Source organism: Panicum virgatum, chromosome 2N (genome assembly GCF_016808335.1).
Source record: "Panicum virgatum strain AP13 chromosome 2N, P.virgatum_v5, whole genome shotgun sequence".
Classification (NCBI taxonomy): Eukaryota; Viridiplantae; Streptophyta; class Magnoliopsida; order Poales; family Poaceae; genus Panicum; species Panicum virgatum.
Window position 1 is genome coordinate 4,051,620 of NC_053146.1, and position 18,899 is coordinate 4,070,518.

The window sequence follows — 18,899 nt, forward strand, 5'->3', positions numbered from 1 at the left end:
TATTATTTGAAGATGATATTGTGTCCTAATTGGATGAATAGTATCGAGAATTGAGACAAATACGGCGCGGTGCGTTACATTACATCACTAAATGAGAAAATATAATATATAATTTATATAAAAGTACTACTCATCATCATTATCTACTGGAACATTGATAATCTTCCTTTTGATGAAAGTGCCTTGGACGTGATCACGGCGTAAGTAAGGCGTGTCCTCTTTGGATAAGAGGATGCTGGGGTCAACGTCAACTGAGAATGGAGGAAGGTCATCAATCTGGTCATAATCTTCCGAATTGTCCGAAATATTCTCGACTCCAACAACTTTTCTTTTACCTGGAAGAACTATGTGCCGTTTCGGCTCATTTCCAGCCTTGTCTGCTTGAGACGTCTTATCCGACTTTTTCTTCGGTTTACTCGACATGTCCTTCACATAGAACACTTGTGTCACATCCTTGGCTAGAACGAATGGCTCATCTTTATATCCAATCTTTTTAAAATCGACTATGGTCATCCCATACTGGTCCTTCGTTACGCCTCCTCCAGCCACCCATTCGCAACGAAACAGAGGGACAACTATGGGTCCATATTCAAGTTCCCATATCTCCTCTATGACACCATAGTAGTTGTTTTTTTCTCCATTACTGTTTACTATACACATACGGACACCACTGTTTTGGTTGGTGCTTTTTTTATCTTGAGCTCTCGTGTAAAATGTATACCCATTGATTTCGTACCCTTGGTATTGCTGGACGGTTATTGATGGTCCCCTGGCCAGCCATTGAAGTTCTTGATCAACTGTGTTGTTGCCCAATAATTTTCGTCTGAACCAGCCGTCAAAAGTTTTTATATGTTGGCGTGTAATCCAAGCAAAATTCTTCTGTGGATTTTCGGACCGTATAATATTCATGTGCTCATCAATATAGGGAGCCACCTTGGATGAATTCTGAAGAACCGTGAAGTTTGCTTGGCTGAATTCACTACAAGAGATGTTCATATTACATTTCTTTCCTAGTGTGCCTTTTCCCTTTAGTTGCCCCTCATGGTGTGACACGGGGAGCCCAATCGGATTGAGATCAGGAAGATAGTCAACGCAAAACTCAATGACCTCCTCTGTTCCATAGCCCTTAGCAATGCATCCTTCTGGGCGAGAACGTTTGCGCACGTACTTCTTCAATACGGCCATGAACCTCTCGAAAGGGAACATATTGTGTAGAAAAACAGGACCCAGGATAGTTATTTCTGTCACAATATGAACTAGAAGGTGTGTCATAATATTGAAGAAGGAAGGTGGGAAGACCATCTCGAAGCTGACAAGACATTCGACAATGTCTTTCTGCAGCTTTATTAGATTATTTGGATTAATTGCTTTTTGCGAAATTTCATTCATGAACGCACAAAGCTTTACAACTGCCAATCTCACATTTTCCGGTAGAACACCCCTCAGTATAACCGGAAGTAGTTGTGTCATCAGGACGTGGCAGTCATGTGACTTCAAGTTTTGGATTTTCTTCTCTTTCACATTTATTATGCCCTGTATATTTGAGGAGTACCCAGACGGGACCTTGATACTGTTCAAGCAATCGAACATACTTTCCTTCTCCTCTTTGCTCAGATTATAGCTGGCAGGTTTTAAATAGTGGCATCCTTTGTCTCTCTTTTCGGGTTGCAAGCCTTTTCGTCCAGCTAGCTGTTGCATGTCGCGCCTTGCTTCCAATGTGTCTTTTGACTTACCATACACTCCCAGGAATCCTAGTAGGTTTACGCAAAGATTCTTCGACAGATGCATCACATCAATTGCGTTGCGAACCTGTAAGACTTGCCAATAAGGTAGGTTCCACAATATAGACTTCTTCTTCCACATTGGAACATGTCCCTGGTCATCCTTGGGAACAGGTTGCCTACCGGGACCCTTTCCAAATACTACCTTCACATCCTTGATCATCGAGAACACACGCTTTCCATTACGAAATAGAGGCTTAGGACGAGTTTCGGGCTCTCCTTTGAAATGCTTCCCTTCGGTTCTTAGGGGGTGATCGGTTGGAAGAAATCGACGATGGCCCATGTATACGCACTTCTTACAGTGTTTCAAATAAATGCTATCGGTCTCATCATAACAGTGGGTGCAGGCCATGTATCCCATGTTCGACTGTCCCGAAAGTTTTGCAAGTGCAGGCCAATCATTGATGCATACAAAAAGCAAAGCTCGGAGGTTGAAGGACTCCTGTTTATACTCATCCCACACACGTACACCTTCTTCTTTCCAGAGTAGTAATAGATCATCCATCAAGGGTTGTAGGAACACATCAATGTCGTTGCCAGGTTCTTTTGGCCCTTCTATAAGCACCGGCATCATGATGAACTTACGCTTCAGGCACAACCAAGGAGGAAGGTTGAACATACATAGGGTCACAGGCCATGTACTATGAGCGCTGCCAAACTCACCGTACGGATTCATTCCATCAGTACTTAGAGCAAATCTTATATTTCTTGGGTCGTTGTCAAGTTGAGGATACTCTCGGTTAAGATTTCTCCACTGGGACCCATCTGCTGGGTGTCTGATCATGTGATCCTCCTTACGGTCTTCTTTGTGCCACCGCATCAACTTAGCGTTATCCTTGTTTTTGAAAAAGCGCTTCAGACGTGGTATTATAGGGAAGTACCACACCAACTTTGCGGGAACTCTCTTCTTTACCGGCTGCCCATCAACATCACCTGGATCATCTCGCCTAATCTTATACCGCAATGCGTTGCAAACAGGACAAGCTTCCAAGTTCTCGTATTCACCGCGATACAGGATGCAGTCGTTAGGACATGCGTGAATCTTCTGCACGTCCAATCCAAGAGGGCAAACCATCTTTTTAGCTTCGTATGTTGTTGACGGCAGTTCATTACCCTCAGGAAGTATGTTCTTTACAATCTTTAATAGCTCACCAAATCCCTTATCGGTTACACCATTAGTTGCCTTCCATTTCAGCATCTCCAGCGTGGTACCCAACTTCTTTTGCTCCGGTTTGCAATTAGGGAACAACGGTCTTTTGTGATCCTCCAACATCTTCTCGAACTTTAATGCCTCCTTCACAGTCTCACTGTCTTTCTGTGCATCAAGTAACGCCTGACCTAGCTCGTCAGGTGGCTCCTCTTGTGCAACATTTGCTTCACCCTCGTCCATTGGTTCATCTTGAAAGCCACCTGCTTCATGAACCCATGCCCAATCTGGAAGATTGTTATCACCATCGTCATCTTCTTCATTATCTTCCATCATAACTCCAACTTCGCCGTGCTTAGTCCAAAGACTATAGTTACTCATGAAACCATTCAAGGCCAGGTGATTCCATAGAGTATCTCTTTTTCGGAATTCCTTTTTATTTTCGCAAACACTGCATGGACAACACATTAAACCCTTTGGCGACCTATTTGCCATTGCCGCTTTGAGAAAAGAATCTAAACCCTGAATCCACGCCGAGGTGCTCCGGCTTCCGTGCATCCATTGCCGGTCCATCTGTACAAATTAAAAAAAATCATGCTCATTATCCCTAAAAACAGGTTACTATGAAGTAATTAAAAAAAATGTAAATGTGTCATAGACCACCTATCTAGTAAATTTAAACTAAATAACAAAATAACTTGGCACAATAACATATAGACATGTCACCATGAAATAATTCAAAAAAACTCATTCTAAATGTGTGATAGTCAAACTATATAGTAATCATTCTCTAAAAAGCAACAAATCAATTCTACCTTGCTCAAATTAATGAACAAATTAATAAATCATGCTCATTTTTCCTCATCCTTAAAATCCTTAAAATTTTGCATAATAACATATACACATGTCCCCGTGAAATAATTCAAAAAAATTACTCTAAATGTGTCATAGTCAAACTATCTAGAAAACCTTCTCTAAAAAGTAACAAATCGATTCTATTTTACTCAAATTAATGAATAAATTGGAAAATTATGCTCATTTTTCCTCAACCTTAATATCACTATTTTCTTTATCTAGAAAGCATGAAACAAAGAATAAATACCGTGAAAGAAGAGTGGAAGAAGCTACTAACCTTTGGTGCACTTGGATGGGTGAAATCCTCACAAATTTGGGGGAAAATGGGCAGCACCTCCCCTCTAACACGCCATGAGAGAGAGGAGGAGCTCGGCCAAATGAAATGGTCGGGCTGGGGAAGAAGGAGTGCCTGGCTTATACGGGGCAAGTTAGTGCCGGCTAGTGGATTTAGCCGGCACTAAGTGTGGACGTTTAGTGCCGGCTAGATTTACCAGCCGGCACTAACATGCAATTGACCAAGTTAGTGCCGGCTAGAATCACCAGCCGGCACTAACGTGTCTTTTGACCGTTGTGGCAGACGGGCTGACCGTTGGGGGATGGCACGTTAGTGCCGGCCGGAGTTTCTAGCCGGCACTAACGTACCCGCTTTGTACGGTTCATGCACGTTAGTGCCGGCTCCGTTTTGACCGGCACTAACGTGCTGGTACCAATGTGCGTTTCTCCAACAGTGAATTTTAAGGGTCAAGTTGGTCCCTTAACTTTCAGATAGACCAATATAGCCCAACTTTTGTTTTGGGAACAAACTCATGCAGGTATTAAACTCCATAATAACATGAGATAAATGTAAAGGGTCAATTTTACCCTTGTTTTTTTCTCCCCTCAAATTTACTACTGTATCACTATTCGCTTAACTTTCCATAATATTTATATGATGGTACGTAGTTATGCAACAGGTTGCTTTAATTTGCTCTCCATGTGTCCGCAATACAATATGATGTATGGGTAAATAAAATTCTATGTTCGAAAGTAAACACTTGCGAGGCTCTACAAAATTCTATGGGTAAACGAAATTTTGCCGGATTTAAAAGGGGAAGGAGCCAAGGGTAGAAATGACTTTTTGCATAAATCTCATGTTACTATGGAGTATAATATCAACACAAGGACAAGTTTGACCCAAAAATAAAAGTTCATGGACTAAAAGTTTAAGGATGAACTTGAGCCTCAGATCAAAGTTGAAGGACCAAAACAACTATTTTGCCATTTCTAAATTGTCCCCCCCCCCCAATTTCAACTGGTTCGGCCGATGTGTCAGTGTCGTGGAATCTGATGCCTTGGAACTAAGCCGGTCGAAGATGCTGTGCCTCTCCTCCTTGCAGCTCCAAATTCTGGAAGCAAGATGTTGAGAGTCCACCAAGAAGATCACGTCGAAAGAGAGATTCTTGGCTCATCTTTACTGAAAGTGAAGGTGTCCTCGATCAACTGCTTCGAAAATTTGAAGGTGTCTAGAATCATGCAAGGACGGTGATGAGTGAGTTTAAGGAAAAATAATCTTTGTGGAAGGGTTGTGGTACCCGGTGTACCCATGCTTCAATTCAGCTCTCTTGATCGTTTCCAAAATAAACGTAAGGACCGCCAAGAAGACTAGCTTATTCTAGGATTTAGCGGTATTATGATTTCAGTGGTAGATGATGGTCTCGTCGCAGCGAGGCGCCTATGATAACTTCATTAATCTCGAGGATTTGCCAGCTCAGTCTTTGAATATACTCAAAGGGGGAGAGTTTATGTATATGTATTCATAGAAGTGTGTGTGCGTGCGTTTATAAGTGTATGTGTTGTATTGTATAATCTAAAAAACCCCCCGCAATTATATATCGTCTTGAAAGTGAGCTAGCTAGCAAGCTAGTAACTCTCTCAAGATCGAGGCGGTTACCAAAAGAAATTAGTCAGCTAGGAAATCCCGACAATAATACAATTCCAAGATATATTTTTGTGTGCCCTTTAATTTTACAAACGACCTTAATTACTGTTTTTCTTCAATCTTCATGCATGATTTCTTCTCAAGTTGTGATGGAGGGTTTTGTAGTTTAGCATGAATAAATTCTCCTATGGTGTATATGTAACCAAGAGATTCCCTAACCAACAATTCTCAAGGAAAATAAAATAATGAGCCACTTAATAAATATCTCCCTTGAGAAATACCTCAATTAGAGTAAAGAACTTTGGCATTTTTTAAGAAAAAAAATCTAAACAAGAAATATCTCCATTGGCCGTTCGCAGAAATCACTCGAGAAAACTTTTGGCTCTGTGCTTCTTCTTTTTTTAATTTCAAAACACAGTATACTACTCACATGCATGCGCACTCACCCTCATTACCTTGTATTCGCTCAAAACAAACCAAATTCAAAGCGTGAAGAACACGCGAGATTGAATCGAAAATGGTATCGGTTAAAAGAGGACATACTTTCTTGTACCCTGCATCTTAGACTACGGGGGAGTCGGTTGAAATGATATCGTATCATGCATTCATGTGTGCATGAAATTAATAAAGTTGGAATAAAAAGGAACTAGATATCTTGCATCGACCGTGCATGGGCAGTTGGGCACTAAACCAAGTATAATTCATTCTACAGCGAGGTGGCGTCGTCCATGCATAGCGAATCCAGAGAGAAGGATCGATAAAGGTGAGCACACACATGCGTCTTTTGCGTGAATTGGCACGTTGGCCAGCAGTTGGGTCAAGAAACAGCTCAGAAAAATAATCTTAATACATTACTTGAATGAAAAAGACACTCATGTAAGTTTTCAAGACTGGGATTTTCCTATGTTTAAAAAAATTACTTGAATGAAAGAAAATCATTTTTGAAGTACGTCTCCAGGTCAGTCCCTGTTGTAGTTAAGCAGTACTAGGGTGCTATCAATAGTATTTTATTCAGAAGTACCTACAAACTCGTTTTGAATTTCCTTAATCTAAAAAAAACAAACTTGTTTGGAAAATACTTTTTTTTTCAACCTATATTTCAGACTACTCGCAAAAAAATTCTGACTTTTAGGGGGAGAGATAGTCTACACAGTTCCCATGCAACTTGACGGAAAGAAACTGATGCAAACATGCCGCGTATCTCATGGATATGCATGGAATAAAGAAACAATGTATCGATTTATATTTGTAAAGGTGTGTAGGAAGCATACCCATGAGCCATGGGTATGCTAGCATGGTGTGGATGTGGTGGTGTGTGTATATGTGCAGTAGTGGTGGATCTAGCCAAGAGATCGATATAAGGATGTTTTTCTTCCCTCCTCCCACCCCTCCTCTCTCTGTTTTTTTGTTCTCCCATCTTCTTCTTTCCTAACTTTCCCTTGCTTCTAATGGAGGTTGCAGCCAGTAGGACCCTATTGGATCTGCCCCTGATGTACAGTAATTAAAAAATGTACAACTTTTCTAATAAAAGCCGCAAGAAAACAAGGGAAGATCGCGGCTGGAATGGAATAAAGGAATGTACACAGATTGTTGAGAAAATGAGCGGTCATTTTGAGAATTTAGAGTTCCACTCCCTTCCTAGTTTCTTATCCAATCTCTAATATGTACCCATGCGTATATGCATCTTTTTTAATGTTCTTACAAGGCGCTTTGTGACATTTTCCACGAGAACCCAACAACTTTACAAGGCACATCATTTTTTTTCTCCAAAAGGCCGGAAGAGTTGTGTGCATCATAACAATTTAAACCAACCTATATTTGGAACTAAGGATATTGGTTGGGATACTCCTCTGCTAATAGCGCATTAAGGTCCTTCTAATTCTGCAAACCCAACAACTTTACAAGGCACGATGTCGATGTGACTTGGATGGAAAGGAAATCGAGTCGTATCGTATCCCATGGGGATTGGCATGGCTGCACGCCACTACTCATGTCGCCGTTCCTCCATCCCAGGACGTGCAAAACGAGGCACGGGAGCACGTGTTAGTTTCACTGCTCGCCAACTTGTGGGGCCCATGTCGGAGCACGCCGCACGCAAGCACGCAGGTTCATTAACGTGCTAATTCCGTGGGTTTTCCTGAGATTAAATCCGAACGCGCAAATAAATCCGTGTGAATCCTGAAAAAAAAAACAGTGGGCAAACGGAGCAACTTTGAGTTGTGAATCACTGCGGCGAAGTCTCACAACTGTCACGTTCAGAAGATTCAGAACGGAACCTCTGAGGATGACCGTTACAGCCCGAGCAGCCAGCATCATCGTATCCCCATGGATGAGCACAGAGCACATGTCGGATGATAGGCAGCACATGTGGACGAAATGTACTAGTATAATCGGAATATAGTTATACAATGGAAAAGGAATGAGGTGATGCAATCTTGAAGAAAATATAGACAGAGAGAAAGGAGATGCAAAGCTTCTCCAAGACTAATAATTCAAGTTACAGAAGTTTGACCAATAATTCAAGATAGCAGTCATGAGTGTCTTGCCTGGCTGGCTGCTAAGAATCCGGCACTTTATAAAGCTGGAAGTAATTAATCAGGCACATGTGCCCTTTGAAACTATAGACTACACACATGTACTGCTTGCACATTCCATAGGGACGCAAGAAACAAGACTGAAAAAGTTAGTCAAAAACTAGATGCATAAACTGAAGAAAATGTTTCTTTTCAGCAAAACATGCCGCAACTAATCTTCTCTTTGTTAATAGTGAACATGAAAGGGGCAATGTCAATTATCGGGTGCTCACAACTTGCAGTGTCTGCAAACACATCAATCAAATCAAATGACGATGATTAATTATACAGGGGGGAGTATCAGACGGTATTGCAATGAGCACAAATTGGAATCTCTTTGTAGTGTCATGACCATGGCCATTGAGCATCCCTCCAGATGCACCACCTCTTGGTGATGTTATCGTCACCCTTGCTATCTAGATGGTTTGAGATTTCACGCGAGACGTCGATGCTGCTGCTTCTTTGGTTGTCTGCCTTCTGTTTCAGAAGGAAGCTACAAGTGGAACGGAGCTCCAGGTCACGCTTCAGTGCTTCATCCCTGTAATTCAGGCTCAAATACCTGGGATGGTCCAGGAATTTGACGTTCTTCAGCCAAAGTCTGAGGGCCTGGACAATCGCAGCAGAGCACCAGTCAGATTAACCAGAAAACAGCACTGAATAATGAGATGAATGTAGCAGCAGCTCATGTGCAAAGTACAACTGAGATGCTGATGATGATGTGTCAGCCATAACAGATTGCAATTGCCATGATCATCAGTTATCACTTGTCAGTTGGTGACAATATATCAGCATATGAAATGTGATGCGTCCACTTCAACTTTGCTACTATACCGATATAAAACCTTGTCTACTTATTGAAAAAGTTTAATAGTATAATACCCAGAAGAGAATTCTTCCAAACTATCAGAATTACGCCATATTGTGCGATACAAAAGAGAAACCTGCCTTCGATGCAAATAGCTTATGCAAATTGAGGAGTCTAATGGATCGTATGCAGATGAGCTTATATGAGAAATCAGGAATTCTCAAGTATGTACTAGCAGGAATTTAGGAATATTTCGATAATTATTTTCAAGTATGTACTAGCAGGAATTCTCTTGGGAGGCGGTTGCTGATATCCTCAGTTCTACTAAACCGTGTCTGTTCTCTGTTGAAGAACTCTTACGTAAACATTACAGGCTTCTGCTACTAAAAATGAAGGTTTTGCTATCTTCTTCAGGGCACGTTTATGTTAGGCTACTTTCAACTATTATATATGGTAGCATTTCAGATTTATCAGCTCTGCAAGGTGCAATGCATCTGCCCAGGATATGAATGCTATCACCAGAAATGGACTGAAAAACACCACGTAAGGGAGTAATAAACTAATAAATTATGCTGGAGTGCTATCAGGACATAGTATTCAGTCTTCCTAAATTCCATTTCCTTCAGTGTGTTTGTGGGATGTTAGCATGACTGGTACAATGTGTATGTGGGATGTTAGCATGACTAGTACAAGGATTGTATCTTCGAGCAGTAATATGTTGTGCCATCACTTTTTTTTTAAGGAATGGACCCTAACGAAGAACTGTTACTCTATTTCATAATTCAAAACTCACAGTTATTTGAACATGACTATAAAGGAGCCAAGAGAAAATAAAATCCTAGAAACTTTCTCAAGATGACGTAGCCGAATCCAGACCCCTCCGCGTACCGCTCCGCGTCGCTCCCAGGCGACGGGAGGGGCGACCCGCTCCGCCCCCAGAAACCGCCGCCGGCGAGCCTTCCCCCGGCCGCAGAACCCCTCACTCCTCCTACCCTCCTTTCTCTCCTCCAATAAAGCTTTGCCTGACTTCTGAAAACCCGGCGACAAGCACTCTTGCCTGACTTCGTTGAGCTCATCTCTCCTCCACCCTTCTAGATCTGGCCTCTATGCTTGCGGATCTAGTCCCTGCTCGCCGGAATCTGACGGGGATGAGGCGGGGTGAGCTGTTGGACGCCGCCGTCTCCTCGCACGGGTTGTCAAGATCCGGTCCCCCAATGCAGATCCGGTGGCCGGGGGGCGGACGGGCCTTGCGGGGATGCTGTCCTCGTCCCTCGCAGCGAGGCGTGAGGGTGCGGTTGAACCGGTGCCCGGCCATGCGGCCGGCGCCTGGATCTGTGCGTGGTGGGGTGCAGTGGCTGCCCGGCTATGCGGCCGGCGCCCGGATCTGCGCTCCGGCCCTCCGAAACTACGAGCTCACGTACTGCAGACCGCATGCCAACACGGGTGTGCGGCCATGGTTTGGGGGGAGCACCAGGAGAAATCCCAGCCAGGCTTCATGCCTGCCAACAATGGCGACGCTTCAGGCGCCGTTTCCCTCCTTGGAGGCTGTCAAAAGTGCTCCCCCTACCTGCAGGTCTGTGTCATCACTCGCTTTCTTCACTGAGGCGTGATTTGGGGGGTGATTAGTGGTTGGCGTCGGGGGCAACCTCAGCTTCCCTCCAACCTTCCTTGGTGACGATGTGTGGGTGCAGGAAACTGTGAGGGAATCCTAGTCCGGCCTCTGTGCTGGTGTCGACAATGGTGACACTTTGGGTGCCACTCCCCTCCGTGGAGGCAATGTCGAGATTTCCTCCCACCATTGTGCTGTTGCTGACTGCTCCTCTATGAAGTCGATGTGCTTGCCTTCTCTACCAAGGTGCTGGTTCTCGTGAAAGGCTGATACTAGTTGTGGACTTTTGTCGTGAATCGATTGGTGTCCTCCATTCGGCGCCTCTGCTCCGTCGGCGATTTTTCTGTTGGTGGTGCCACCAAACCTTATGCCAGGTGGTGTTTCCACCTCTTTCACCATCCCTCTTCAAGGCTTCCTCCCCTTGTATGGCGTTGGATGGTGAGACGTGGAGCCTGGATGTTCTCTGAAAGGTGGTTCCATCAGCATCAAAGGGAAGGTCGTCGTTTCCGGTGAGCTTCGGTTTGCGCCCCTTCCGCTGCCTTTAGTCCCCACTCTGTTGGCCTGACCCTCAGATGGAGGGTGATAGCGGAGCGGCGTAGCTACGAGGGATGGTGTGGAGGTGCAATGGCTGCAGTGTATCCGGCGAATACGTTGTTCAGTGGCGGCTCCCATCGACGATTGGTGGTCGTCTTTCTAGCTTGTGTCTTGGCTTTGTATCTTGAACTGTGCGTGTTGCCCTCTCTGATCTAGGTGTTGTGTTGTGCTGCTGTAAAATTGCTGAAACTCAAGTGTTGTAGCATTTTGGCTTGCTCAAAAGCCCATCAATGAAATCAGGTGGGGATGCTCCCCCCCCCGTTGACCCTCAAAAAAAAACTTTCTCAAGATCTGCAACTCAAGGTTTTCTGTAGACCAAACATAAACTCAATAAATAATCACTATTATGTGCTTGTACGTTGATTCAACCACCATGACAGATTATTCATATACCGACATACAGGAATGAAGAGTAAAAAAGAATAGCCATCAAGTTTATCTCATTTTTTACATCTATTGTAGCTTTTTCATGAGAATTGTCAGGTAGTTTTTATTGTTCAATGTGAAAATACAAACCGCAAACAGAACCACAGAAAGGGTACAGAATACATAGGATTCTTACCTCCCAGTATATCCATGCAGCAACTTTGTGTGGCATAAGCCAGAAGAAAGTTGCCAGCCTCAAGGAATTACTTGTGTGTCCAACTAATTTGGCATGCAAAGCTGCAGTGAAATAGTTCCCAAGTGTTGGATGCTGAACTGATATGACAACATATAGGCTATCCCCAGGGGCATCAACATGAATACTCCAGTTGCCGAGCATATCCTACAACTCATGCCAACAAAAAGAAACCCACTAAGAATATGCAACAGAGGTGAACATAGCACACATATTTCAGAATCGGAAACATTGATTATACGACCGCACCAAAGAATTTGCAATGAGCTCCCTCAAGCAAGTGAACTGAGCCAAGCAAAGTTTGACTTCAATAGGTCAATTCTATCAGTTTTGCCATAAAAGGGTTCCAGATACCACATTTTCTGAAATCTGAGTACGCAAGGTACATTCTTTTTGCTAGCAAAATTATTCTTAAGTGAGGTCATACCATAAAGGGGCTGACATGCAAGGGCTTCGCAACAAGATCAGAGTCCGGTTGGAAGGTAAACATCACCCTCTCGCCCCAGGGAGTGTTTGTGACCTGACACAAATATCGTGAGATTATGACAGTGCAAATAATTTACCATAACCCAATCAAGATGAATCATAAACACTAATTTCACCTCAGCAATGCACATCCTGAGTTCCCCATCTTGTCCCAGTCCCGCAGAATTGTAGCAGTAGTAAATGCTTAGCGGGTTCTGCTCGTACCCCACGCTCTTGGGTATTGTCAGGAGACGCCTTCACCAAGGATAGAACAATGCGAATCAGCAGCCAAACATTTCACAAGAAAAGCTTCTTCTACATGAAACCGCTCTGCCTTTTGCAATCTCATAACAAATTGGAGATTTTTACAGCTCAATAATTGCTCCCCTTGGACTTTAGAGCACTAAAGGCGCGATTTTTACTAGAAAATGAGCGAAATTTTCGCTCAGTAGCAGCAGTAGCCAGTAGGGAGGAGGGACTCACACGGGGCCGGAGGTGGAGGCGATGCGGCGCGCTTCGTCAGCGGAGAGGTGGTCTGGGAGCGGCAGGCTGTCGAGGTCGACGAGCGCGTAGCGCACGGGGTACTCGAAGGCGTGCGTCGCCGGGCGCCGGCGCGAGTGCCGGACACGGCCCTCGTACAGCCGGGCGGCGCCGTCGGCGGACCCACCGCGGGAGTCGTGTCTGTGCTGGAAGAGGACGCGGAGGAAGAGGAGGAGGGATTGGAAAGCGGAGGTGACGAGGGTAGCGGCCAAGGAGGCGAGCAGGTAGAGCGCCTCCATGGCTGCTGGCCTGCTGCTCCGCTTCCTGAAACTGGCCTTGCTATGACAGAGTTTCACTTTGGAGACTGGTACCTTTCTATTTTTCTAATTCTAATTGAATGATTTATTCAAAAAAATCTAATTGAATGAATTATTTATTTTTGCGTTCAGAAAAATCTTCGTTTTTTGTACAACAGAAAGAACAATCTCCGTGGCTACCATTACTTTTCTCAAAATTCCTTAACAGCATGAACCAAATTACCGATTGGCAAATTATTGCAGTGGAAGTAGTAGGTGGTAGCTAATCCGTCAAGATATCCTGTCTGACTTGATGCTCGCCACAGACCACAAGAGGCCATTGCATTAGAGTTTTGTACTGTTTCTGGTTCTTGGATGGCTACACTCCACGTCTCCAACTGCATCTGTGGTCATGCCACTCATGTGGATAACAGGATAAGCACCTTTTTCAGATAGAAAAAAATAGCAAAAGCATGATAATCCAATCTCAGCTCCCCTTTTGACCCTTGGAGAAGTAGCACAATTGACCTTTATCCGGTTATAAAAGGCATCCAAATAGAAATAGATACCCAAGGAAAAATCTGCAATTGCAAACTTTCCATAAATCGTTGCCACTAGAAATGGTCGCGGCATTGCCGCGTATGACCAGTATGTGGACTATATTTTGCACGTATGTTTGTAGTTGATGCGAACTTTAATTCGTGCATATAATATTTATTGTTTCAGATTTTCAGACTGCTCTCATCATTTGTAATCTTTTATGTTTACTGATTGCATGATTTCTGATAGGGCAACTTCAGGTGTTACAACCATACTTGGTATATTTAGGAGTATTCACAAAGCATGATTCTCCATGGTGTCATCATTCAGAGTAGACCACAAAATCCTACTTCAAGCAGAGTGTTTCAGAAATGTTAACCATATGTATGATGGAATAGATCAAATGGTTGAAATACAGAAATATTATATTTGTGATAGGATTCATTGCAAGGAAAAAATGTTGATACCATATACGAAAATGAGACAAATCAAGTTTTGTAAACTAATTTCAATTGTAGAAATATCTCCTGAATGCTTGTATCTTGACAAATATGTCCACGATATATCTTGGTGACATACGTCCAATATAATTAATAAGATAAATAGCATGATCTACATATGATTGATCATTGCTATTTTTATGGCATATTCTACTTGTATCCATCACCCATCAAATTCAAATGTGAAATCGACCTTACAAAGTGGAACTTTCATGATCGAACTATTGTTTCTCAGTATAACCATATCTCATAAAATGGCGTGAAAGACCAACTCTAAAGTTCAAACCAATAGAAACTCCATGCATACAAGCAATGAATCATAGACCTGTTTCAAGTTTCCTCTAGATGGCTGTGCATTTACTGCAAATTTGCAAATGAATATATACCAGCCTCTTCGTCATCTCCAATCTTGCGATGTCTCTTTTCATGAAAGAATGGACACAGTCAAAGCATCCTCGGAAGAAACAATTAATTCATGATGTAACCACGCATGACATACTAAATTGCATACGCAGGAATTAATAATTTTTTGTATGAATGCAAATTAACAAGAGACTAAAATCTTTGTTGTACCATTTTTGCAAGAGAAGCAAAATCATATCTGCTGCAATCTTTGTAATCAAGGTTAGACTTACCGTTATCATCGAACAACAATGTCACTATTGCCAAGGAAACACAAATAATTATATCTTCTCCTGAAGGGGACCAAAACAACAAATTAGAGCTCAATTAATTGAACAAACAAATGCAAGAAAGCATATGCCATTCTGATCCGTAGTGCAAGAAAGTCAGATGAGACAACCCTTTTTTTTGGGGGGAGGGGGGCGGGGGTGGACTCTGTTAACTTACCATTTTGACAGCATACAAGTATAATTTTATTTCCAGCGAGCAAATTCCTCTTAGCAAAGTCAATTGCCTTTGAAAGATTTTTCATTGACTGAAAATCGGTCATCCTTTGAGCCCTATCATCATTACCAGCATGAAGTAAACAAATATTAGAAAATCTTATATAAAGGAAAAGCACATATAGAATGGTTTGATTACTACAATAGATAGCTCAAGGCAAGAATTTTCTGATGAATTAGAAGGTAACTTTGAGGTGATGTCACAGTTCAGTATGCAGTCCACACCAACTAAGGCATCTTCATCTAAACAAAAGTGCATAACGCAATAACTATCATAAATAGTGTGAGGAATGAAATATGAAGGATTCTAAGTGCAACTAAACAAAAGTACCTAACTTAGTTCTTTCCTTGGAAAATGTACTTAGTTTAGTTTGCCACATAAATAGCTGAAATACAGAATGATTCTAAGTAACCGAATGCGACACAATTACAAAGAATTGCAAATAATAATGTGATCCTTTATAATAGCAGCACGGTACACGACAAATATTTGACAACAAAAATGCCATAGAAAACTTGCAGGAGTCCAATTAATCATTATACCTTGGAGAGTACATGATACTGCAAGGTTTGATGTTCCAATCTAGCAGAGAAGAGGACCATTATTGGGACATTATGCGTCTGTTGTACTGGTACTGGGATCCGAGTTCATAGGCCACATCTTCAACTTTGCCAAAGAATTTCTCCTTTGCCAACAGAGCTCCAAACATCATGTCGTCACTGGAGCATTTTGTCGAGCACCTTGCAGGCAGCAATTATGGCTTGATGTGAGCTGCAGTTAGAATCAGAAAATGGACAAATCTTAGTCAAGACTGTGAAGTTGGGGATCAAGGGGGCATGGAGTAGCCCCGTCACTCCCATGGGCCAGGTATGGCCGCTGCTCGCTGCTGCTTCGGCCAGGCATGGCACAACCATGATGGAGGGAAGGAGATGGCCGAGTGTTGGAAAAAGGTCTTAATAAAATGCAAGGCAGCAGTGCGCAGGCCCATGCACGCAGTTGGGGGCGACGGAGCGCCGGCCGTCGTGCACAGGCAGCAATGACGGCGGCATCGCACAGCTCCGCAGGCAGCCGCGGTTTCCCATCTCCTCTCTGATCGCGCGAGGCGGTCCCTGCTTAGTTCGTAGCTGGTACTCTTTGGCAGGCAGCGCCGAACTCCAGCGGCGGCGCGGCGGAGCGGGCAGCACAGGCATCCAGCGTGCTAGCTGCCTTCAGGCTACGAGGCCGTCGGCATGCCAGGCTGTAGTGGCGACGCGGAGGCCTCGGCGGCGCCCAACTAAAATAACGGCTCACCGTGCGGCCGTCACCGCAGCCAGCGGCGCTCGGGTTGAATCGTATCATAAAAATACGAAAGTCAGACAACAACCGCTGTAGTTTGAGACTCCAACAGCTTTCACAAGACCTTGCTCAACAGCATCTCCAAGGCCATCCAGGTAACCTAAACCATGTAAGAACAGTGAGATTGACGTCCTAAAGAGGGTTACATATTTATGTGGTAAGCCTCGTTGTGGATACCTTCATTGCCCCATATCCCTGGCCTGAAAAGGAAATGCGAAGAGTGGCTAAGTTAGTCAATGGAGTCAACAGGGGAGGAAAACAAAGTCGATTGAAAGGATGATGAGCCAACCAATGAAGTTGGTAGAGCTCAACTGAAGACACGCCAAGGCGATCCAATGAGGCCTTCAGTGCACAGATGACACTTCCACGGCCAAACCTCCATGGAAGAGCTGCAAACTTTGTTGCGATGGCCACTTCGACTTGTTCCTTTTGTTGCCTTTCCTTAATGAATCTGATGGAAAGAGATGGTTTCAGAACAGATATAGTTTAAAGTTTAAATTTAGGGTATGCACTGGTTGGATGACAAAACGTGAACCATTTTGGTTCTTACCCCAGCTCCGTATACTTCAGCAGTATCAAAGAAAGTTATTCCACAATCGATGCTCGCATCAAATGCTCCTTTTGCTGCCTTCAGTTTCCTATCTGCCATTTTTCAGAGACTTTATCATCGTGTTGAAGTTTGCCGTTAAAAAAAAAGTCCAAGGATAACAATTCCCATGTTTTACAACGAGAGGCGTGCAACAGTTCTGACAGTGGAAGGTTAGTCAATTTCATTAACCATTTCAGACTCAGTCAGATATTTTATATAGGTTGGTTACAGTTGGAGGCAAAATATATGAGAGTTAGTTACAGAGAGCAAAAGCGCCGGGCAAAATATATGATAGTGGAGATAAAGTCTCCCAGAGCATATACTGGATAGGACTCATTGCAGAGCTAAAATCCGATAAACGCCTTATACGGTTTCTAATGGTCAAAGTAACAGGCACCTCATGTGAATGTAAAAAGGATGACCATAATTTCAGGGCAACCAACGGCGACCATATGCTAGAAATCAGGAATTCAAGTACAGGATCCTGGATCACACTTCTTGACCTCCAAGTGAGTGAACTATGAGCGAGGTTATTGGTCAGTATCCTAACATCAATAACACACACTTCTTTTATTTTTCTTTTTTTTAGGGGTCTTTTATTTTTCTGTCATAATCTTTATCGAATTTCACGGCAGTAGTAGCAACCATGACAAAAACGAATGGGGTTTCTTTTCCCCATTATGATGCAAGACTCGTTGGCCCAGAGGCAAGGACTCATGAAGTTCATGCATGGTGGTGCTAATGTCAGAATTACGATGTCAAGCTCTGAATAGCGATGATGCCATATGAACCTGGCGACGGCATAAACCAATTGAAAACATCGATCTACTAATGCTCGGTCCAACTTTTATCCTGAATGAGTATATCACCTGACGCCTTGGGATCTTATAACAGAGTGGAACAGAGCAGAAATGGCTAGCAATCTGAATAGAAATGGGACTGCAGATTAATCCTGAATGAGAATCAAGAAGTGGCGAGGAGGAGAGAGCACGTACCCTCCCACTGGAACTCGTTCCAGTAGGTGGTGTCGCCCCAGGACCAGGCCCCGATGCCGACCTTGGTGACCGCGACGCCGGACCCGCCCAGCGCGACCTTGCCGTCCTCCTCCCTCGCCGCCGCCGGCGCGGCGTCCGACGCCACCGCGCGGGGCGAGCGGAACGCGCGGCGCCGCCGCCGCGCGAGGAGGGGCGGCAGGGCGCAGCCGGCGACCTGCAGGGCCATCATCGTATCGTCGGAGCAGCAGCTCGCTCGCTCGCTCGCTGCGCGCGCGGGCCCGCCGTGGATAGTTTCTCTGGCGCGGGGGCCGTGCTGTGCTGCTGCGGTGCGGTGGTGGCGAGTGGTGCCGGGGAGGCGCGGGATTTGTTTGGCCAGGAGAGATGGGGGTCGGTGGCGGGCGTGGAGCCGCAGGTGGCCCCGCCGCCGCCGCCGCCGCGCGCGGCGGCCGGCCTGCACGGGCGAGGGCTGCCCGCGGCGCCGTGTTGCCGTGCGCCCTCTCCTGGCTCAGTCCCTCCCCACTCTCTCCCTCTCCTTCTCTCTCTCCCCTGGGCGCGGCCGGAGCTCTGGCTGGCAGGGGGCGAGGCCTCTGCCGAGCAGGGGCGCGGCGGCGGCCTCGAGCGGGGGCGCAGTGCGGCGGCGGTCCCGAGCGGGACCACGAAGGCGTGGCGGCGGCCATGAGCACGGATGCGTGCGGCGGGCGCGGCGGATCCGCCGGCGGCCGAGGTGGCGCACGCCGGCAGCTCGACTCGGCTTGTGGGGCGCGCGGCGCCGTTCGCCGCGGCCGAGGGCTACGCGCGATGCCGTGCTGGCCTACGCTCCTCTGCTCCCGCTGTCCCTCCTCTCTCTCTCCAGTGAGCTCGGGCTGGGGGCGGGCGAGGCCTCGAGGCGTTT

General features: G+C 44.9%; 2 protein-coding genes across 2 annotated transcripts; both read right to left on the reverse strand.

The window, feature by feature from the left end:
- Positions 1-8,404: 8,404 nt before the first annotated feature.
- On the reverse strand, positions 8,405-13,721 carry LOC120659348. Its single transcript, XM_039937464.1, has 5 exons — positions 12,850-13,721; positions 12,504-12,621; positions 12,329-12,421; positions 11,845-12,048; positions 8,405-8,880 (listed from the first exon to the last, which is right to left on the reverse strand). Exons 1-5 carry the CDS (start codon positions 13,143-13,145, stop codon positions 8,620-8,622), a joined length of 972 nt encoding a protein of 323 aa, XP_039793398.1. The 5' UTR covers positions 13,146-13,721; the 3' UTR covers positions 8,405-8,619.
- Positions 13,722-14,180: 459 nt separating this feature from the next.
- Positions 14,181-18,463, reverse strand: LOC120659349 (uncharacterized oxidoreductase At1g06690, chloroplastic-like). Its single transcript, XM_039937465.1, has 8 exons — positions 18,008-18,463; positions 16,969-17,065; positions 16,713-16,907; positions 16,601-16,623; positions 15,631-16,523; positions 15,032-15,144; positions 14,818-14,877; positions 14,181-14,636 (listed from the first exon to the last, which is right to left on the reverse strand). Exons 1-5 carry the CDS (start codon positions 18,234-18,236, stop codon positions 16,423-16,425), a joined length of 645 nt encoding a protein of 214 aa, XP_039793399.1. The 5' UTR covers positions 18,237-18,463; the 3' UTR covers positions 14,181-14,636; positions 14,818-14,877; positions 15,032-15,144; positions 15,631-16,422.
- Between the last annotated feature and the right edge of the window lie 436 nt (positions 18,464-18,899).

What these genes read in the sequence shown, in the direction of transcription:
- LOC120659348 (XM_039937464.1), bottom strand. Translation starts at nt 13,145, where the DNA reads ATGGAGGCGCTCTACCTGCTCGCCTCCTTGGCCGCTACCCTCGTCACC. An exon ending in TCAGGATGTGCATTGCTGAG is followed by an intron (nt 12,422 to 12,503) that starts GTGAAATTAGTG and finishes TATTTGTGTCAG; the next exon opens with GTCACAAACACTCCCTGGGG. An exon ending in TGCATGTCAGCCCCTTTATG is followed by an intron (nt 12,049 to 12,328) that starts GTATGACCTCAC and finishes CATGAGTTGTAG; the next exon opens with GATATGCTCGGCAACTGGAG.
- LOC120659349 (XM_039937465.1), bottom strand. Translation starts at nt 18,236, where the DNA reads ATGATGGCCCTGCAGGTCGCCGGCTGCGCCCTGCCGCCCCTCCTCGCG. An exon ending in GTATACGGAGCTGGGGTAAG is followed by an intron (nt 16,908 to 16,968) that starts AACCAAAATGGT and finishes TAAACTTTAAAC; the next exon opens with TATATCTGTTCTGAAACCAT. An exon ending in AGGGATATGGGGCAATGAAG is followed by an intron (nt 16,524 to 16,600) that starts GTATCCACAACG and finishes TACATGGTTTAG; the next exon opens with GTTACCTGGATGGCCTTGGA.